Below are 20,643 nucleotides of genomic sequence, written 5' to 3'. Positions count from 1 at the left end.
AATCGCTCAACAGCACGTCGAACGTTGGTATCCACTATCAGTCCATTCGAGAACTGAAGCTGAAGATCAGACAAAGCGGTCAGCACCTCGTCAGGCGCATCAGCAGATATCTGATCCCGAAGGACCTTACACATTTCCTCGAACACAAATCTCTGGGTTGGTATATTGAATTGACAAAATGTGTCGAGTACAATACGGGGTGGATTTCTAAGAGGATTTGCCATCCACCCCATCGCCATATTATATAGCGAAGCGCGTTCTCTATTACCAGGAAGCTGACTACGTCTCTGAGGACCATCGGAACCAGCGGACCCAAGAACAGGTCCGAGCGAATGAAAGAAACTAGCCGCAAGAGGAGAATTACGACTACGAGTAGAGGGAGAAGTATAGGACACAGGACTAACAAGCGAAGGAGTAGAAACAGTAGTAACAGCAGGAGTTAACAGAGCAAGAGCAGTAGCGGGAGCAGGAGTATGTGGAAGCGGAGGAGCAGTAGGAATAGTAGTAGGCAAAGGAGCAGGAACAGTCGGAAGAACGGGTGCAGGTTGAGGAACAGGCACAGGAAGAATAGGTACAGGAGGAATAGGTACAGGAGGAACCACAGGAGCCGTGGTACCCTGCACGTACGGAGGTGGCGACTTCATAAGATAAGACATTAAAGGATCCTCAACTGCCTCTTCCTTCTTTTCCGACTCCGTAGGCAAAACAGGATAACATTTATCCACAGTCATACGCTGTAGTCTATCAAACACTTCCTTATCCTTAACCTCCTTGTCGCGCTGAAATTGCTCTGCTTTCTTCACTATGGTAGCAACATTATCTCGCTGATTTCGTTTAGTCTGTCTGATTTCTTTCTGTCGGGCTTCTTTACGCCACAACCGAAAGGCATCAAACATGGCCGGCCTTGACTTTCTTTCAAACAATTTAACCTCTAGATTATCTAAGATCGGGGCCTCGAAGCTACCATGTGGCGGCCAGCGAAGGTCACCGTCCTTCTTCGTATAACGAATCCAGTAATCATTAAAAGTAATCGGGCCTAGCCCATGTTTACTGTACAGTTCATAAGTCGGAGTTCCAACCGGAGGTATCGGACACGAGTCCTCCAGTCGGGAATCCATACCACAAGGTCTGAAGCAACTAAACAAAGTACTGCGACCAGGCATCTTGCACACTAGCCGAGTTTCACAAACTTCAAGGGTTACGGGATTTACCAAGTCCCAGCAAAGAGCTAATACCCTCGGATTTTGGCGTCTGCAGGCGTCAAATAACACAACAAAGTACGCTAGCAGAGTGTCACCGACAAAAACACTCACACAGCATCAACAACAAAAACACTCGCTAAAGTGTCAACAACTAAGGACTCTGGGAGCGACCCACAAATACTTAACTCAAAGATCGATGGCGTCACCCGGAAGGCCCGTCAATCGTCTCGCTCTACCAAGGTCTAGGCCAGGCGCCAAAACAGGTCTACAGTCAGGGCAGCAGTCCGTCGCAGCCGTCAGGAGGCGGGAATCTTCGCGGGAAAAGTCTTCGGGCCACTTATTTCGACAACAGGATCGATGAAGCGGAGTGCACCTTCCCTCGGAGATTTCACACGAAGTTCCTCACGATCGTCGGGCTTGGACCGGTACCACTGATGCAGCCCCACGTTGGGCGCCAACTGAAGGACTGGGTTCTTTAAGACCCAGCGGTGCCAGGGCACAACACCTGAAACCTTCGTGGGTAACCTGCTCCGGCGTACGAATGACAGAGACACGGGACACTTCCTTCGACGTCAAAGATTCAAGGTTTATTTACTGCAGGGAACACAGAAGTCACGACAAGTACAACACGTGCAACTTGGGGAGACTGCTTCAAATTGGTTCTGTGGATCGCTCCTTTTATACAGATTTTACCCATAGGACAACATGGTACACAAAGGTTTACAACCCGGTTCCCACAATTATCCCCCAGAGGGGTCGTTTTGGTCACTTTGATACACATAAGGTCCGGGACATAAGTGCAGAAACATTTGGCGGTTCCCAACTGTAAAAACCCATCTTCCCAACATTAGTGAATTCCAATCGGTAGTAAAACAGATCGAAATAGGAACAAAGACAGGTGCAGAGGAAGACGGAGACAGTGGGGAGATCGGAAAGGGTGTAAAAGGGGAGGTATCGGGAAACACGAGATACAGGCATCAAAGGGACGCGCCTAATGAGATGCACGGCTGGGACAATAAACCGGCACGGCAAGATGAGCCTCGAGCGGGGCCATCTGCCTTACAGTATCATCCCCCTCATCATAAAGACACTTACAAAGGACATGTGTCTTCCGCAAATATCTTGGGAGTCCCAGGGTCGCGAAGCGGACAACGTCCGTTCGCTGGCTACTTGAGGGCAAGAGACAAAATGGATGCCGTATCTAAGATGGAACCCGTGGGTACAGATGAAAAACCCACCTAACAAACGAACGGTTTAAGTTAGCACAGCGAAACTGCGCACACTTACATAACTCATCATTTGCGGTTCATAGATACCAGACTCGACCATATCCGTGCGAGTCGAAAACATCACTTACAATTGTCACGGAACCTCACAAGATGGCGATGAAGAGAGGTAGGGGCAAGGAAAAAGAGGTTCAACCCTTCCTCAATATGAGAGAATAAGATAAAGGTACTGATGGGTATCTGGCATTCATGAATTGAACATTAGTTTGCTTGTAGAATAAGAAAAAGATAAAGAATAAGAGTATCCCTCACAGAAAATGGCTACTGTTTATTTTATGGAGAGAACCCTTTCTTTCCACCACCTCCTGTTGTCCTAGATCTTTAAAGATGATGCTGAAAGGTTTCCAAAATCTGCGCCTTAAAAATAGGCCCTACCTACATGACTTCCTTGTAAGCAACACTCCCAGGTCTGCAGTGCACCACACTTGCCCATCAAGGAAAATGATGAAAGGGATTATGGGGAATAATATGATAATAATAATGAAGAAAATAAAGATAACCTACTTCCACAAGAAACAAATCAATGTGTGGAGCACAATCAATGGAAAGATTACCTAGCCCTTAATGAGGGGCCTTCGTAGCCTCTATCAAGAGTTCTCTTCTTGACAACATTTGCATGTTCCATAGTCTCATGGTGAGGGCTTTACATACGTTTGATGTCCTGAAGCCAGGAGCTTAGAAGTCCTGCTACCTATTTTACTTCATTGATAAGTTTAGGAGTTCAATAAACAACTTTCCTATCTTGGAAACTTAATGTTGGAAGGTTTGGATTGAATGAAAAACCATTCTACAGCTACGAGTAAAGTCAGACATCATGGGTAGAAGGTATAAACCCTAGATAATTTCCTAGGCTGGTTAATTCACAAAACCTGGAAGGGCTCATGTTTCAGCAGGAGCACAAAAAAGGTCAAGAAGACCAGCATGGCCATGCCCAGCCCCTACAGACAAAGTTAAAGGCAATGGACACTGTAGGGAAGGTGCTTATTGCTTCTTCCATATTGGCCTAATGCAAAAGACAGCTTGACCGTACCCACTTACAGGGCGACTACTGGAGGAACAAAAGAGATGGGCGAATAGTTTGTCAGCCATTATCACTGTTATCAAAGTTGTCAGTGGTGCAGCTATGACCAGTTTCTGTCAGCTAGCCAATGGAGTAGGCCTTCCATGACACAACCATCTGATCAGACTTGAGGTGCAATCCTGAATTCTGGAGATCCGTTTTGACAGCCAGGGCTCGTTTGGGGGATCAGGCTATGCTTTTCACCCTTAAAAACTGAACCACATCAGAGGAAAACACTTTATTCTTCATAGAGGAAATAATACTGCCACAGGGAATAACAGTATGAAAATATACATCTAGACTGCCAACATGATGCAGAATATTTTAGGAGGCAAATCTGTTCAGAAAATGGAAGATGCTTTCTTTTTTTGATTTTCAAAACCTTTATTATGGAAAAAGGTACGGTACATCAGTGCAATAAGTACGTCCAATACGGTGACAGATAATTACGTAGGCGAAAATGCACCTTCCAGTACATGCTGTTGATCGTTTGTAAAATAAACAAAACCAAGTTTAAGTAACAACTTCCCCACCTCCCCTCACATAATAATGCGTGCATCATACCAAGGCGTCCTATGGCAACATCATCAGTTCAGATAATAACAATTGACATGTGTTACAATATGCAGGACTTGTGTTACAACTCAAGGAGCTTGTCAGGTCTGCACCACTGTGGTGCATCTGTGCCTCCTCCCAGCTTGGTTATCCCTTCTATCTAGCCCCAGTCACTCCAGTGTGTAAGGTGAAACTTCCGGCGTAATCAGCCTGTCTCAGCCTGCAACAATGTGTGTGAAAGCGTAGCCGTACACAGTTAGTGAACAGCATGAGTGTTCCTGGCTGGTGTGTCCCCAGTCTCCCCTGATCTCTCCGCCTCGTCCCCTTGTTGTCTTAGAAGGTAGGATGCAAGTGGAATTAGCTCTGCATATGTGGTAATTGGTCTTGCCACGTGGTCATGGTCAATATCCACAACGCAAATTTGGGGGCGCGTCCCCTACCCCATCTGCATGCCACCTGGCGCTTGGCCAGGAGTAGGCTCAGTACCAGAAACTTTTTGTCTATGGTCATAGTGCTGTGCGTGAGGCCTAACAGCGCCACCAGTGGGCACGGCGTTATCTCCACCCCCAACATATCCGACAGGCCCACAAAAACCTCCGTCCAGTATTGGGCAACTCTGGGGCAGGTCCATGCCAGGTGGAAAAAATCCGCTCCTTCCCTCCCACAGCGGTTACAACAATCATTATCTCTGAGGGGGAACCTATACATCTTAGCAGGGGTATAGTATAAGCGGTGTAGGAATTTAAAATGTACCAGTCTTAACCTAGAGTTGCCCGTAACTGCATTTGTTTGTGTGCAGCTGACCTCCCACTGTTCATCCGTCAGCGGCGTGTCAAGGTCCCCAGCCCAGTCTGTATGCGCCCGCAGTGTGGTAGTCAATGGCGCATTCTGCACATGTTTGTAAAGTAGTGATATGACCTGCTGCGGGGCATCCTTTTGCAGGATAGCGTGGAAGGGTGCAAGGGTGTTGGGTTCGTCCAGGAAGCTGGGGGTGACTGCACAAACACTTTTGTCGAAGCTGGGTGTACAGGAAGGTGTCCATTATTGTGGGTGAGTGTTCCCCAAAGAATTGATGTATCGTGCGGAACTGCCCTTGGACGTACAGGTCTCCCCAGGTGGGGTATTCAAGTCTAGTTAGCATCTTGCGACAGATCCCCTCACAGGTGACCTGCAGTCGGGGGTCATTCGTCAGAGTCATCCATGGCGAATACATGAACAGGTTCCCCATAGCGTAGGCCAGGCGTTTCCACGCCACCGCCGTACAATCAACCGTGGATGGGTCGCGTTCTCTCTCCCCCACACACATGAAGATATACCCTGATGCATTCACAGGGCTCATGTATCCAGCTTTAACACCCAGAACGCCATATAGGGTGGTGGGTGGAACGAATAAACGGCGAAGTGGCCTTGTGCGCAGTCGTTATACAGCTTAAAGTTGGGGACCTCAAAGCCCCCTTGGTGATATGGCAACATTAGTGTATCGAGACTGATTCTCGCCTGCTTCCTGCCCCATATGAGGCGTGTTGATTGGGTCCTGAGTGCACGGAAAAAATGCTGTCCCGGGTTATATGGAATGTTAGTGAATAAATGTAAAAGCTTTGGCAGCAACACCATCTTGATGAGAGAGATACATCCCGCCATTGAAAGTGGGAGGCGTATCCATTTGGTGATGCTATCAGTAATTTTATCCAGGGCCGTCCCGTAATTAGCTCTAATCTGGGTATCTCTCTGCCTAGTTATTTGGATGCCTAAATATTTCAGTTCCTCTGTTTCCCAGACAAGGGGGTAGTCTAGATGGTATGGCTGTGTTTTTTCCGTTAGGTGAAACACCGGGGATTTGCTCCAGTTAATTTGTATCCCGGCAACGCCACCAAATTTCGTAATTTCGTGCAGGAGGGGATTGAGATTCTCTTGTGTTTTCTTGACGTAGATCGTCATCTCATCTGCATAGAGTAAGATGAGTAACTGCTGGGCTGGGTAAATTAGCGCTCAGTGGTTATGATGTTGTCTGAGTTTCGCAGCTAATGGCTCAATAGCCAGCGCAAAAAGGACGGGGGATAGTGGGCACCCCTGACGAGATCTCGACCAGTTTAGCAACACCACCGCCGTCGGCTTGCAGTACAGTAGTCGCACCCATCCAAGAAGCTGAAGGGCATTCCCATGCGTTCCAGAACTCCTAGCAAGTAATCCCATTCTAGCGAGTCGAACGCCTTTGTGGCGTTGAGAAATATAGTGGCTGCCTCATAGTTAGGATCTATGTCTTGCAACACCACATGAAGCGTGCGCAGGTTATGTGACGTTGCACGATTTGGGACAAACTCTGCCTGGTCTGGTAAAATCAGATGCTCCATCAGGAGGTTAAGGCGCATAGCGAGGACCTTTGCTAAGATTTTGGTATTGCAATTTAGCAGAGACAAAGGGCGATATGAATCGCATTGCGCTGGGGTTTGCCATTTTTAAGTAGGGAGGTTATCAGAGCTTCAAGCATAGTGCGAGGCAAGCATCCCTCTTCCAAAGCTGCATAGTAGACTTCATTTAGGATAGGAGCTAGCAAGGGGGCAAAAAATTTATAAAATTCAATGAGAAGGCCGTCCGAGCCAGAGGCATGGCCGGACTTCGTCTTCTTGATGGCTTCTGTTATTTCATCTAGCTCTAACTCTAAGTTTAGAAACTTCTGTTGAGTGACTCCCAACCAAGCTATTGCAGTGTCCCCCAAATAAGTGTCCAAGTCAATTGGCATGTCCCCATGTGAGGTGTACAGTGTGTTGTAGTAATCTCTGAGGATACGGAGTTGGTCTGGGAGATTTCTGTACACAGTACCTTGAGCATCCTGTAGTTCGGTAACATAGTTAGCGAACCTAGGAGGCCTAACTGCATTCATCAGTGCCATCCCAGGACGGTCACCCTCACTGTAAATCCGCGCCGTATGTGGCTTCCCACAGAACTTGCATTCTCTGTCAGCCACCGTCTCGTACTCAGACAGTGTGTCTCTCATTCGGGCTTTGGTCACATAATCGCGCGGGTTCCTATCCAGTCTGTTCTAGCAATTCAGATTCAAGCTTCCTGAGGTCACCTCGTAAAGATTTTAGTATCCCCCCCCCCCCCCCCCTTTGGCTAGGCACCAAGCTCGCACAGTGACCTTGAAGGCTTCCCACACTGTTGTGACGCTGGACACGGACGTCCGATTATGATCAAAAAAATCTCGAATGTCCTGTTCCAGTTCGGTCTTAAAAACTGCGTCGCAGAGGTGAGAGGGATTAAGTCACCAGCTCAAATATGGGTAGAAATCTACAGGGATCTGAAGGGGTCCACGAGGACTGGGGAATGGTCCGGGAACGTGCGGGACAAGTGCGTCGCTTGCGTCAGCTAGTGTGTCATGCCTGCCGTCACGAAAACATAATCTAGACGTGCCCATGTGGAGTGGACTGCCGAGTAATGAATGCCTTGTTTGAGTGTGGGATGTTTGTATCTCCAGGCGTCTAGCAGGTAGTGGCCTCCTACTATATCACTTAGCGTTCTCTGAGTGACTGTGTCTGGAGGGGGTGCGATCTGTCCACTTGGGGGTGTAAGGCCCTATTGAAGTCTTCACCCAATATAACATATGTAATGCCCAACGCTTGTATTTTGTCCCATAACACGAGCATGGCGTTAGGATTATCAGTGTTAGAGCCATAGTAATTCGCGTAGAGGACATTGTGAGAATGAAGTTGCCCCCATACCATGCAGAATCTACATTCTGTGTCAGAGTCCATTCCATGTAGTGTAAATTCCACTCCCCGCTTGAGTAAGATGGCCACCCCTCTGGAGTAAGTGGAGTAAGAAGCAAAACCACGGCATGAAGCCCATCGAGATGCGAATTGAGGGGTGCCCCCAGGTGCCAGGTGTGTCTCCTGTAGGAGGGCTACTGTCACCCCGTGCCTGTCTAGGTAGCCCAATATCTGTCTGAGCTTCCTGGGGTCATTAGGACCCGGACGTTCCACGAAGCTACCTTGATGTGTCTAAGAGCCTGCGTATTACCGGTCGTCTCCATGTCGGTGTGTAAAGAACATTATACAATAGTAAGCATCCAGACTTCCCTCGGTACTTAGCACTGCAATAGTTAGAACAAAGTGTCCCCCCACCCACACCGTCATCCCCAACTTGCTGGGCATAAAGTCCCCACCCTCCAACATTATCCACATTTCAATATGTAGGACAGCCCCCTCCCAAAGGGGGGGGGGGGGTGTTTCCCGGGGTTCGCCCTTTAGGGGGAAAGTACCGCTAGGGGCGCTCGACCTACCCACGCACCTCCCTACTTACACCCACAGGCACCTTCGCGTGATAGCTAGGTAACCAACCGTGGGACGGAGGTGGGTGGCCGAGCAGTCTATAATTCGCAAACCATACATGCCTATCTGTATGCATACATCACCAGAGAAGAATAGTTTGCCAGCAACTGTAAAGTTCGCAGGAGTGTCCACCACAGCAGCCATTGGGTCCATATGCTAGTCTTGCTGGGACAATGGGGACTGCGACCTGGAGCGGTTCCGGGCCGCCTCCTCCCTGGAGGTCACCCTCTTATGACGTTTGAGGTAGTCCTCTACCTGCTGTGGGGTGGTGAAAAAGTGTTGTTTCCCCTGGTGACTGATTTTCAGCTTGGCAGGGTAGAGCATTGTGTAGGGGATTTCCTGAGTTTGGAGCTTCTTTTTGACCCCAGCGAACTTGCGCCTCGCCTCCTGCACCGACGGTGTAAAGTCTGGAAAAAAGGGCAGTGTTGTGTGTTCATAGTGTACTTGCCCTTTCTCGCGGGCCAAGCGGAGGACTACATCCCCGTCGCGGGCTATGATGGGTCCGGGCGTCGTTCCTGAAGGGGGGGGGCCTCCAGCGCTCTATGCGCACGCTCGACAGTGAGGTGCGCCGAGAAAGATTCTCTCCCAAAGAGGTCTGCCACCAGCTTTTCTACAAAGTCCTCCATCCGTCCTGTATTGGTGTATTCCGCAAGGCCCAGGATGCGCACATTATTCCGCCTGGACCGAGCTTCTGAGTCCTCATTTTTGTCTGCTATGATTTTGATATGTGCCGCCCACTGGACGTTGCCCCGTCTTCCAGATCCGAAATTCTGCTCTCTGCTTCCTTGATGCGGGTGTCATGTTTGCCCAGTTTGGCGACCACAGTGTCCATCCTCACATTTAGCGCATCTATTTTGGAGTCGATTGACGTGAGGCTCTGCTTCATATGTAGTAGGAGAGTTTTCCAGACGTCTCTTGGCGGGGTATTGGCGGAGTAGTCCTCGTGGTCCGCCGATTGAGACCTGGGGTTTTTGCGGGATTCAAAGGGAATCTTGGATTGTCTGGCCTCGGAGCGTCCCATCTCGCGATAGAAGGGTAGTAGTCCTAATGTCTACAATGTGATACACGTGGATCAGCAGGTCTCTCCGTCGGGGGAGGGGTAGTCATTGGTGGGGTCAAGGCGATTTAGTTCCAAGTAGTTCCAGCAGGGGGGCCCCAGCAAAGTCCGGGTGTAGGCCGTATCACGACCTCACGACGGCCGAGAGCGTGGCAGCTTGGGCCGGTAGGGTATCTGAGCAGCAGCTGCAAGAGGAGTCAGGAGTCTCCGCAGGTTCACAGGCCAGTGACACGCAGGATACAGTCCTGTCCAGCCTGGGCAGGGCGTTAATAAGGGCCAGTCTTGGTTGCCGCCCTAGGGCTCAGGGTGGGGGATGCAGTATGTGGTACAGTGTAGCCATCCAGCCAGGGCAGTGCGGAGACGGGCGCTCTCAGTAGCTATCCTGGAAGGGCAGTGAGTCCGCATCTGCAGAAGTCCAGACCACCACTATACAGTGACCCCCAAGCGCAGTATGTGCACTGTGCGCGCGTACACAAAATGGCGGTCACAGGCCTCTCAACGCGGTTGTGCAAGGGCCTCCCCTGTACCACAGCGTACCTTTAGCACTCTTTTGGATCGATCCCAGCTTCGGGTCCGTTCGGGCCCCCACGTTTATTTATTCCTCAAGCAGCTCCGTCTTCCGTATCGGCCGCCGCAGCGTTGTGTCCCAATTATCAGGCTCCAGCCTGAATTACTCCTTGGAAGAATGTTTTCTGCCTCGGCGGGCCTCTCCTGGGGCTATATGTAGTGAGCCCGCCGGAGGCCTAAAATCTAGCCGCTCCTTCGAGGGGGGCCTGTATGCGCCTTCCCTCAGTAGCACCGCAGCAGGGATTCACACGATCAGGCACAGGCGCAGCGGGGGCACTCCTCCTCAACCCCCCTGCCGCTGGTGGACTATGTGTCCGTATTCAGGAGCAGGCCCCTCCACTCCAGGGCAGCTACAGCCCCCGAATCCCCGGTCTCGCCCAGCCGGCGCTCCCGCACCTGAGGTTCCCGCGAGGTCGGGCAGGAGGTCACGGTCAGCTAATGCCGCCTGTATGTTGTGCACCGCGGACAGGAGAGGGGCGATTAAGATATCTCTGGAAACCACACTGCAGCGCGCTGCCGATTCCGTTGGGCACAGTGAGCATAAGTTGGTCAGGATTGCACTGAAGGATAATTTTCAGCTCGGCCAGGCAGGAGCCTCACTCACGCTCGGCCATCTTGGTCAAGCCCCACCTAGCGCCTCCATGGAAGATGCTTTCTTCAACAGAGCACAGGATCAGACTGGGTCTCTTTGACCCCACCCCCTTAAGTTGCCTCTTCTTAGTCCCACCGGTTGGGACCAGAATTCAGCGGTAGTTTCCAGCATTGCAGGAAAGCAGACCACACAAGTGGGTATTGGACATTGTTTACTTAGGATGTTTTCTGAAAAATACCAAGAAACCACAATGCGTAACTCCAAAAAAGTAGCAGGACCATTCCCTGAAGGTCCTACCAGATGAGGTGCTCAAGTTGGTGCTGATAAATGCAGTACAACGGTGCAGTAGGTTAATACTGCTTTCAATTTTGCAGCCTCACGGCTAGAGCGGTCGACCTCGGACCTGGGGGAACCGGGTTCAAGTCTCTGCAACAACGCTCAACATCCTGTGATTCTGGGCAAATCACCTAATCTCCCCTTGTCTAACAAAAATTAATGTGTTCATCTGTAACGAAACTGGTGCTCATGTAAAGCTCTCTGATGTCCGATGTCTGGGGTCTAGTTTGCATTATATGAAACTCAAAAACATTTTTTTTTTTTAAAGATACATTTCAAAGCACTTGTGTTTGTTTTATAAAGTGTTTTAGAATATAGCACATAGAAATTCCCGATATCCTTTACATCTTTTGTAAAACAGCCAGCTAAAGTCTTCTCTATATCAAGAGTACCACATTTTTCAGATGTGAACTTTCTCATGCAAATCACTTAATTGGACACTCTTTTCCCTTAGAAGGCCATGTACCAAAATATATCTTTTTACTTGACGAGCTTTCTTCAGAATGTTCATTCCTTCTATTTTCTTTCTTTGGTTGTGTAGGTAATTAAATTAACATATTGCAGTGTGCACTCTAAATTGTACTAAGCCAGATGTAAATAAGTAAGCATAAGGTTTAGTTGTAAGAACTGTAGTCTTATTTTCTTGTTGTACAGCTTTATCAAAACCAATGTACCACATTATTTCAGGGCCTGGAATTGCTATAAACAGTATCAGCATTTCCCCCACCTTTTGTGCCACGGGCTCTGAGGATGGCTACCTGCGACTTTGGCCCCTGGACTTCTCAGCGGTCTTCCTAGAGGCAGGTAAGACTCATTGTAGAATCTGTCACTTTGCACACCACCTTTACAATCGCTATCATAAAATCTTTTCTTTTCATCCATACAGGCATATGTTTTTGGTATTTGATCAGACCTGCATTTGCTCAAAAGAACAGTACTCTGCTAGGTTTTTTTTTTAACGGTTTTAAAGTTTTCTCAAACACGCCATCTTTAGAGTAAGTAAAGTACTTAATTCAGATGACCACCGCAACTAACTAAGCATTTGAGTCTGCTCATAAATTACAGATTTACTAATGAAGATTTTACAGGTAATGTGAAGTCTATGGTGCTCTGTCTTCCTACATTATCACCATTGAACAACTCACCATTGAACAACTGCTCTCAGGATCATATGATCTTTGAATCAAGTCGTCAGTAAATATATATCTGACAACTATAAAATACCTCTGCGTCCCTGGTGTCCCCTCTTCGGAATCTTTTCTTATACATGCATCTATAATAGTAAGTAACGGAAACCAAAGCAATACAATAAAAACTATGAAATGTATTGATTTGACTCAACTTTGTCTTTTTAATCGGGCCCCTATGCCTCAAACATTGCCTTATCTGATAGAGACTACTAGCCGCAGATTCCTTCACGTAGAATTATCCTTAGGCGTGAGACTGGATCCGGAATTTTTTTGCCACCGCATCCCTGAGCCCTGGGGGTGGGGCGACTTCAAGCGACTCCGCCCAGGCGTCGTCCACGCACGTGACGTCAGCGAGGTCACATAAGCCCACCCCGGCGCGCCTACGTCAGTTTTTTTCTTTTCCGGTCTTGCTGTGGGCCTGTTTGGGGCCCCCTTTTTCTTCACCAATTGCCTTCTGTCTGGTGGAACAGTGTGCGAATGCCTTCGGGCTTCAAAACTGGGCGTGTTATGTCAACAACGGACCCTCATCTCATTTGTATGTGGTGTTTGGGGGAGGATCATGGCACCACTGATTGTGAGGTGTGTCAACAGTTGAAGCCGAAGTCGTGGCGGGAGCGCCTCATGAAACTTTTATCGGCGCGTCTCTCCAGGTCGACCTCCTCCCCTCGATCAGCTTTGGCAGACGGCTTCAGATACGGCCATGGTGGTCGTCCCCGTCCCTTTCCGATGTCGCGAGAGCGTCGCTCCCCGGTGGGTAAGTGTCGCAGTTTGTCCCCAGGGGCTGGTGTTCGGCCTTTCGGGGGTGTGGACTCTCTGCAGGTAAAGCGGCCCGCGTGTCGTCCTCCTATCCAACGTTTCCCGGTGAGGGGGCGTTGAGAGTCCAGTTGGAGACATACGCAGCAGCTTTGCAGGCCTCGCTGGCGTCTCCTCCTCCTTCCCTTCCTGGGGCATCGGCGGATCCCTTGCCTCGCTTTGGGCCCTCCGTGGCGCCGCCAGTGGCTCCGGCCCCGGCACCGACTGGTTCGGGTCCAGGCTTGGAGGATGTGGTGCTGTTGGGGTACGGCACTTCTGAGGTCCCTCCTTCTCACCACAGCACCTCTGCCTCGCTGCAAACTCCACCGGGAGTCCCTGTGGTGTCGGGGGAGGTCGCCGGGGCTCGGGTCACATCCCCGAGCCCCGCTCAGCCCTCTGGGCGGGCGAAGGCCTCGTCCAAGGTTGAGCTGACGCCGTCCAGGCGCCGGTGTCTGCTTCGGGCAGCGCCACAAGGGTCGGTGCCCTCTTCTCATCCCGCTCTGGGCCAAGGTGGGGTGGGGACTCCTCGTCCCCCTCCGGCCCTTTCTTGTTCCTCCCCGCAGGCGGTTGCCTTGTTGGAGGGCGAGTGGGAGGTTGAGTCGTCTCTGGCGCCACCACATGGGTCGTTGGACTGCCTCCGCAACATTCTGGGCCGAGGCTGGCGGAGAACTTCGGGTCACTCCCCCGATCCCTCTCGTCCCTCCACGCAGGTGGCTGCCTTGGTGGAGGTCGAGTTGGCGCCGTTCCGGTGCCGCCCTTTGCCCACTTTGGCTCCAGCCCCACTCTGGTGCGGTGTGACTTGGGGGAGCCCTGTCCGGTCTCTCCTACGGCACTGGATGGTGCTGGCACCCTACCTCAGGGTGCAGACCCCACGGCTCCACACACAGATTGTGCAGCGGATTCGTCTTCGGACGCTCTTTCTTCTCCGGAAGCTGGCTGCATTTTGGTGTCCTCTTCCCCGGAGACTGACCGCCACATGGTGTCTCTTTTAACGGCGTCGAAGGGTGGCTCCACATCCTTTCTGAGGCAGAGGTGCTCTTCGGAGGAACGGCAGTTACCCCATTCTTCGTGCCTTCTGGCTTTCAGGTCTGGCCCTGGCCCGCCTCGCCCCGCCCCGCCCCGCCCCGCTTGGCTTCGGGGACGGCCTTCTTAGTCTACAGCTGTCACCCACGGAGGAGCTGATTTCTTCTCTGCAAGGCCCTACGGAGGCGGGTGCGGCCTTCACTCATGCGGTGTCCACAGCTGTGGGCATTCTGCGCATGGTGACCCGATTGCTCATTTCCCAGCGGACCATCTCTTGGAGGTTCTCCACCAGGGCTCTGGTGGGAGGGAGATCTTACTCCCCTTTGAGGGTTCGCTCCTTTCTTCCCTGGAGGGAGCTTAGAGGCATCCAGCCTCAGGAGATCCAGTGCCTCAACACCTTCTGCACCGTCACCTTCAGGCGCCACGTGACCCGGCATGCCTCTCCCTCCACCTCTCTGCTGCCAGTCCATTCTCGAGGACCGCTTTTCCCTCCCTGCCGCCACTGTTGACTCCACCGTTCCAGGAGGCGCGCTGGCTGGACTCTTGGGGGCGCAACATGTTCGCCTCAACCAGTGCTGCCCTGAGGGCCCTTAACACCCTGTGTGTATTGGCGAGGGCCTCCTCTTGTTTGTGGGACTCAGCTGAGTCTCTGGGATCCACAACTTCCCAGGAGACTGTTCAGTTGGACTTACGGCATCATGCTTTGGATGCCCGGGAACTGGCGGCATTTGTTCTCCGCTCCGCTCTGGACATCTCGGAGGTGTTGGGCCGGGCCATGGCTTCCTCAGTCACCCTCCGTCGCCATGCTTGGCTTCAGGACTGCGTGTTCCCTGAGAATATTCGGGAGCGGCTCATTGATCTTCCGTTTGATGGTAGCTTGTTGTTCCATGCCCCTGCCATCCAGAGGGTCATGGCTGGGCTCCGTCCTCCTCCGCCTACTACTCCTCCTCTGCCTTATTCTCCTCCTTTTCCTCCTCAGTGAATGCTGAGTTGAGCTGGGTTTGGGCTTTTGGATGCCCTGGCTGTAGATAGGGTTGCTGTCCATTGAGTCCTCCTTGCTGGGACTTTGGCATTGTTGGCTACTGGACGGCCCTTGTTGCCTGTGTGTGTGTGTGTTTTTTGCTGGAATAGTACACAGATTTGGCCCTGAGATTAGGCCTTCTGTTTTTCTTTGGGCTGATGTCCAGCCTTCCGCAGGGCTGTTTTTTCCCGTGACGCTTGCTTTCTCCTCTGCTGCGGAAGTTCTTCCAAAGAGGGTTCCCGTGTTTTGGGACTTACCGTACCCTATTTGGGGTAGGGGTGTCTGTTATATAGCTGTGCTCTGCTGGGGAGTGCTGGTTGCCTTCGGGTGCATGTAGTAGTAGGTCCGGCCATTTGATCTTCTCCTTCCTGCTCTTGTGCTGAGAGCTGGGAAGCTTCAGTGTCTTCATGCTTCTGGCGGCTTATGGTTATAGCTACCGTTCTAGCTGGCCTGTTGCCTTCCCTCTGGTTGGGCTCGCCTCTTTTCTTGGTTTCCTTGGACCCTCTGGGCTTCTCCTTCTTGTTCCTCTGCCTGTCCTGGCATTGGGTGGAAGCTCTGTTGCCCTGGGGGTGGAGTGGGGTGCTTCGGTCTCTCCGAGCTTGCCCTTGGTTCCTCTATTGTGTGTGTCAGCCTCCACTCTTCCTTCTTCCTCCTACATCCCTTCTGGGACTGCTGGCTTTTGACTTGTGGGGTTCCTCTTGCCTGGTAGGGACAAGGTTACCTCCCTGGTCCACAGGTGGGTCCTCTGTGGGCCTTCTGTTCTGTCCAGTATGGTGGGGTCCTTTCTCAGACCCTCCTTCCCCGTGGGTATTGCTAGGGTATCTATTCTACGTGAAGAAATCTGCGGCTAATAGTATCTATCAGGTGTACGAGTTACTTACCTTCGGTAACGATGTATCTGGTAGAGACGATTCTAGCCGCAGATTCCTTCACGGCCCGCCCTTCCTCCCGTTCTGCGAGGACCCGTAGGCTGGTCCTTGGTATTCGCCTCCCTGTGGGGGTACCTTCTTTTGCTCTTGATGGTGGCTTTGTCTGGATGCTGTTCTTCCCTCTTCTTGGTTCTGGGCAGGTAGGGTTTATGGTGCTCCTAAGCCCCGCTGTTCTGGCTGCTCCACGCCGGGGAGGATTGCCTCCAATATCTCCCCTCCCTCCCTCTTGCTGCTAGGGTCTGCCCCTCTACCTCCTCTGAGTTGGGGCCCTCTGGTTGTGCCTTATCCTTGTTTCTTGGGGGGTGGATGCCCTCTAGGCTGGGGTGGCTGGAGGTTGGTTGTTCCTGCCTGTTGGGACTGTCTCCCTTCCTTGTTTCGGTGTGTGATTGTAGGCCTGCTACATGTGTCATGCCTTTACCCAGGTTCCCTGGGGTGAGGTGGGGGGTTTCTATCTAGGTATTGGCGGGTGGTTGCCATCTAGGTATTGGCGGGTGGCTGCTCAGGGCTCTGCTCTGTTCTTCCTCTCTTTCTCTGCCCTTGGACACTTCGGTGTTGCACTGTTCTTATGGGGTTCCTTTTTGGTATACTCTTTCGCACACTGTTCCCATGCTCCCACAGTTTTTTGTTTGGTGGTTCCGCGTTGTGGTGCGGAAAAGTTCTCTGAAGAAAACTGACGTAGGCGCGCTGGGGTGGGGCTTATGTGACCTCGCTGACGTCACGTGCGTGCACGACGCCTGGGCGGAGACGCGTGATGTCACCCCACCCCGGGCGCGCAGGGATGCTGTGGCAAAAAGTTTCCGGATCCAGTCTCACGCCTGGGGATAATTCTACGTGAAGGAATCTGCGGCTAGAATCGTCTCTACCAGATAAATCGTTACTGAAGGTAAGTAACTCGTACTTCAAGAAACTTACTTCTGATGGATGCTTCTGCCTGCACATTTCTCACCGGTAAAATTGACCCAGGCGTTAGACTGGATCTGGAAACTTCAAAGCTCTCATGTCACTGGTAAGGGGGCACTGGCTTTGTGTCGACACTGGAAGTGGCTTCAAATGATGTCACTGAAACCATATATTGCCCTCTCTGGCACAGCAATGTCAGGATCTCCTGTACTTTAGTGAGAGGAGGCACGTAGCTACCCAGGAGCCCTTGTGGCCTACTATGTAGGACTATCCACATGGTGTGGTTTAATTAGATCAAGCAGAACAAATTATTTGTGTTTACAAACGGTAGGACACAGTAAAAGTACTGTTCTGGTACCTTCGGCTGCCAGGACTGGGACCAGTGCTCTGTAATATGGGCTTTTTGTCCACAGTCTTGTCTCGGATCAGATCCCTGATCTATGGAATCCAGTTAGGAGTTGCTGACCTTGCACATTCCGATCTCCAGTAGCAGAATGTTTCTTAAGCTCGTTGGAGTACTCGTCCTGGAAGTCTTTTAGTTGCAGCAACACGGCCAACTTTCAGTGATAAAAAAGGCGTGTCTGCTGCAACTGTGCTAGGATTGTCTAGGTCCAGAACCCAGATCTTGATGCTGAACAGGACCTCATAGGGAGTACGACCACCTAAGGATCTCCTAGGCAGATTATTTAAAGCACTCTGGAGCCCATACAGGGGATGGAGCCAACAGCCACCTGTACCTAGTACTTTAGCCGTGTAAAGACTGCTTTAAGTCACGTTTTTTCCTCTCCACTATCGAATTTTCCTTAGGATGATATGGCGAGGAATAGTGCACAGGCACTCCCAGGGTACCCATGTTATCCCTGTAAGCCTTAGAAGCAAACGCTGGGCCCTGATCCAAATGGAATGCAGCTACTGCATATGTCGCAATGAAGACTTGCATGTCTTTTATAACAGTTTGAGCGTCAGCCGAATGTACAGGAATCTAGAACATGAATTCACTGCTAGCAGAATGTTTTTAAAGGAGCCATCACTATTTAGTTCCCTGCAGTGGTGCAGATACACACAAGAGAGAGGCTTGATTGACATCAAGTGAGGTGTCTGAGGTGGGCGTGCGGTGGTGGAAACCTTTTTTGTTGACTAATGTTGTAGTTAAGGAGATACTGTTAAGTCTGCCTGTATAGACCTGTCCACCAAATGCGTAGCTGTAGTAGTGAAACTGTAGCTGCCACACCTGCATGGGCAGAAGCTATCACCTCATGAGCTGCCATGATTAACTCAGGCCTGCGATTTGAATTTGGAGTTACTCTATCCCCCACTCCAGGAAGATGAGCAAACTGAATGCTTTGCGCACTCAGTAGGTAGGAGTATTTTGCTGGATATGCTTTTGGTGAGGGCGTGCCATAGCGCAAATCTGTAACAGCCCTCATGATGTATCCATCTACCTTTTGTGTGAACGAGTTATTGCTGCTACAACAGCAGTTTGTACTGCCGCCTTTGAAACTTCATCAACCAGAGAATTCTCTGCAGCTTGTATTTCTACACTTTGGTGGCTCAGTGTATGGATAACATGAGCCTGTGGCAAACTTGCTTTAAGATTTGCCACCTTTCCCTAAAACGTCTTTTGCTTTATACCCTTTAGAGTTTCTGAATCTATTCTGTCTCCAATAGTGTAAGTACTCATTGTAACACTGGACACAATAACTTGAAGTGCACACTATCAGTGTTGGGGAATTCTGGATCTGTATTCTCTAGCTCCAGAATTGGAGCTTTCAGTTTAGCCAGTTGTGCAATGCAATCACCTAGTGACTGCGTTAATGTTTTGATAGACTACAAAATCCCATCTTTCATTTTACCCCTTTTCTGCTGCACAAGCGGCGGAGTTTTGTTGTTTTGTTCCAACTGCGGCTGGGCATAGCCATCAGTGTATATACTATGAAGCGGAACTGATCTTGAGGCATAGTTTCCCTAGGGAGAGGCTATTCTTGTTCATATTGTAGATAGGCTTCTGTTTGTAATGTAGAATCAAAGACATAGTCTATGTCAGTTGCTGTTAATGAAGTGGCCCACTGTATCCATCTAGGATATAAAGCTTTTGTGTTCGGACTCTGGCCTTTGTAACATCCTCTAAGGCTGGGATGGGAGTTATGACAGTTATGCATTTCCCCTGAGCCAATGTTCTTTCGTTCACAGCGGCTGTCTAAACTTCATTCAGTATTTTTCTGGTGGTGCAAAACGCATCTCTGCATTGGAATATAAATGCGATCTATATGCGATTGGTACATAGTCACCCTCATTTATAGTAACACATGTGTAGCCTGTGGTCCCCACGAATACGCAGATCACCACGTTTGTGGTTTTAACACGTGTATTTAAATGCTTTGAAGGTAGATTGTCAGTTTGTATTGAACTCAAGATCTATGTATGTTCTGGTGTCCAGTGTGCTCCGAAAGTCTGGGCGTATTCATTCATAAAACGGTTTTACCCATTGTGCATTATCTGGTATGTATATCCTACCAAAATTTAGATAGCCCAAAATTTATCGTAGCTTTTTGCTTGAAAGTTACAGGTAAGTAACTTTCATTGTGTCATGCCTCGTACCCACCCGTTCAGAGAAGGAGAGCCGTTGTCTTTCAAATATTGGGCTACATCTTTCAGAGTTATTACCAGGAAAAGATGTGCTGGTCCTTGGTGTAATGTTTGAACTTGAGGTCTTAAAATATATGTAGTAGAGTGCATTTTGGAGTAGATTGATTCGACCCGCTTGGAATCCATTTCCTTCTATTAAGGACCTTTCCTCATAAGGTCTGGTTTACCAGGCACTCCCAAACAATGTGGATAAAGGTGGCTCCTCTGGCATAATATTTCAGATGTTCTGTGAGGTTCTTTTGATGTACCTGGGAGAGTTTGGAATCCTTAGCTGTTGAGCATGGCCAAAGGTCCTCCAATCAGGCTGCCTCTTGAGGATCTTCTGTCACATCAGTAGGGAAGGGTTCTCCACCCAAACCTGTCAACGCTCCGCCTTCATGTGTGGAGATTGAACAGTGACAGTTGACAGTTTCCGACCTTCCGCCTGAAGCCTGCAATGATATCTTGGCAGCCTTGCACCCCTCCACCAAGTCTATACAGCTGCAGCTGGGAACGTTTGTGGCATTGTGTGCAGAAACTCATGTTGACCCTTTTTCTGCATCCCTTGCTCAGGTCCTTCTGTTTATTCTTTCTCTTGTCCAGCAGAGCGGTACTTCGGGCACCTTAAATGACTATCTTTCTACCGGCTCAGCCTTTCTGCAGTTGCCAGATCAGCCATCCATGTTCAAATCCCCTGTAAGTCGTTTTTTTAAAGGTCTCCATCATGTTTTTACCTTCACCCTTTATCATGCCTCAGTGGGACCTCAATGTAATATTTCCTTTACTGATGTGCACTTTGTTTGATCAGCTACATAACTGTCCTCTCAGGCTCCTTACCATCAAAATGGTCCTCCTAGTGGTGATAACATCTGCCCTGAGGGCCTGTGAGCTGAGGCTTTGTCATCTAAGCCTTTGTACCTAACCATCTTTCCAGACAATCTAGTACTTCGCAATAGAGATTCTTTTCTGCTGATATTTTCACCCCCTTTCATGTAGGCCAGTGCATCACCCTGCCAACATTTTATGCTTCGCTGCATGCTTCTAAGAAGGAGGAACAACTCCATTGTCTGGACCCAAAAAGAGTGCTGTCATTCTACCTTGACCCCACAAAATATTTCTCGGCGGACGACCAGCTCTTTGTGTGGTATGTCGGAGCCCGGAAGGGGAAGGCTGTGCAGAA

General features: G+C 50.1%; 1 protein-coding gene across 1 annotated transcript in view; it reads left to right on the top strand.

Annotated features, from left to right (window-relative positions):
• The window catches only part of WDR90 (WD repeat domain 90), a 1,374,469-nt gene that overhangs the window by 349,452 nt on the left and 1,004,374 nt on the right, over positions 1 to 20,643 (top strand). Inside the window, exon 18 of the mRNA XM_086941318.1 lies at positions 11,671 to 11,787. Within this exon, the coding sequence (XP_086797444.1) occupies positions 11,671 to 11,787 (117 nt within the window). The remainder of the gene's footprint in view (positions 1 to 11,670; positions 11,788 to 20,643) is intronic.

This window comes from Lissotriton vulgaris, chromosome 10 (genome assembly GCF_964263255.1).
Source record: "Lissotriton vulgaris chromosome 10, aLisVul1.2, whole genome shotgun sequence".
NCBI classification, from domain to species: domain Eukaryota; kingdom Metazoa; phylum Chordata; class Amphibia; order Caudata; family Salamandridae; genus Lissotriton; species Lissotriton vulgaris.
Note: the sequence above shows the minus strand (reverse complement) of the source record. Positions and strands in the feature narration are given on the sequence as shown.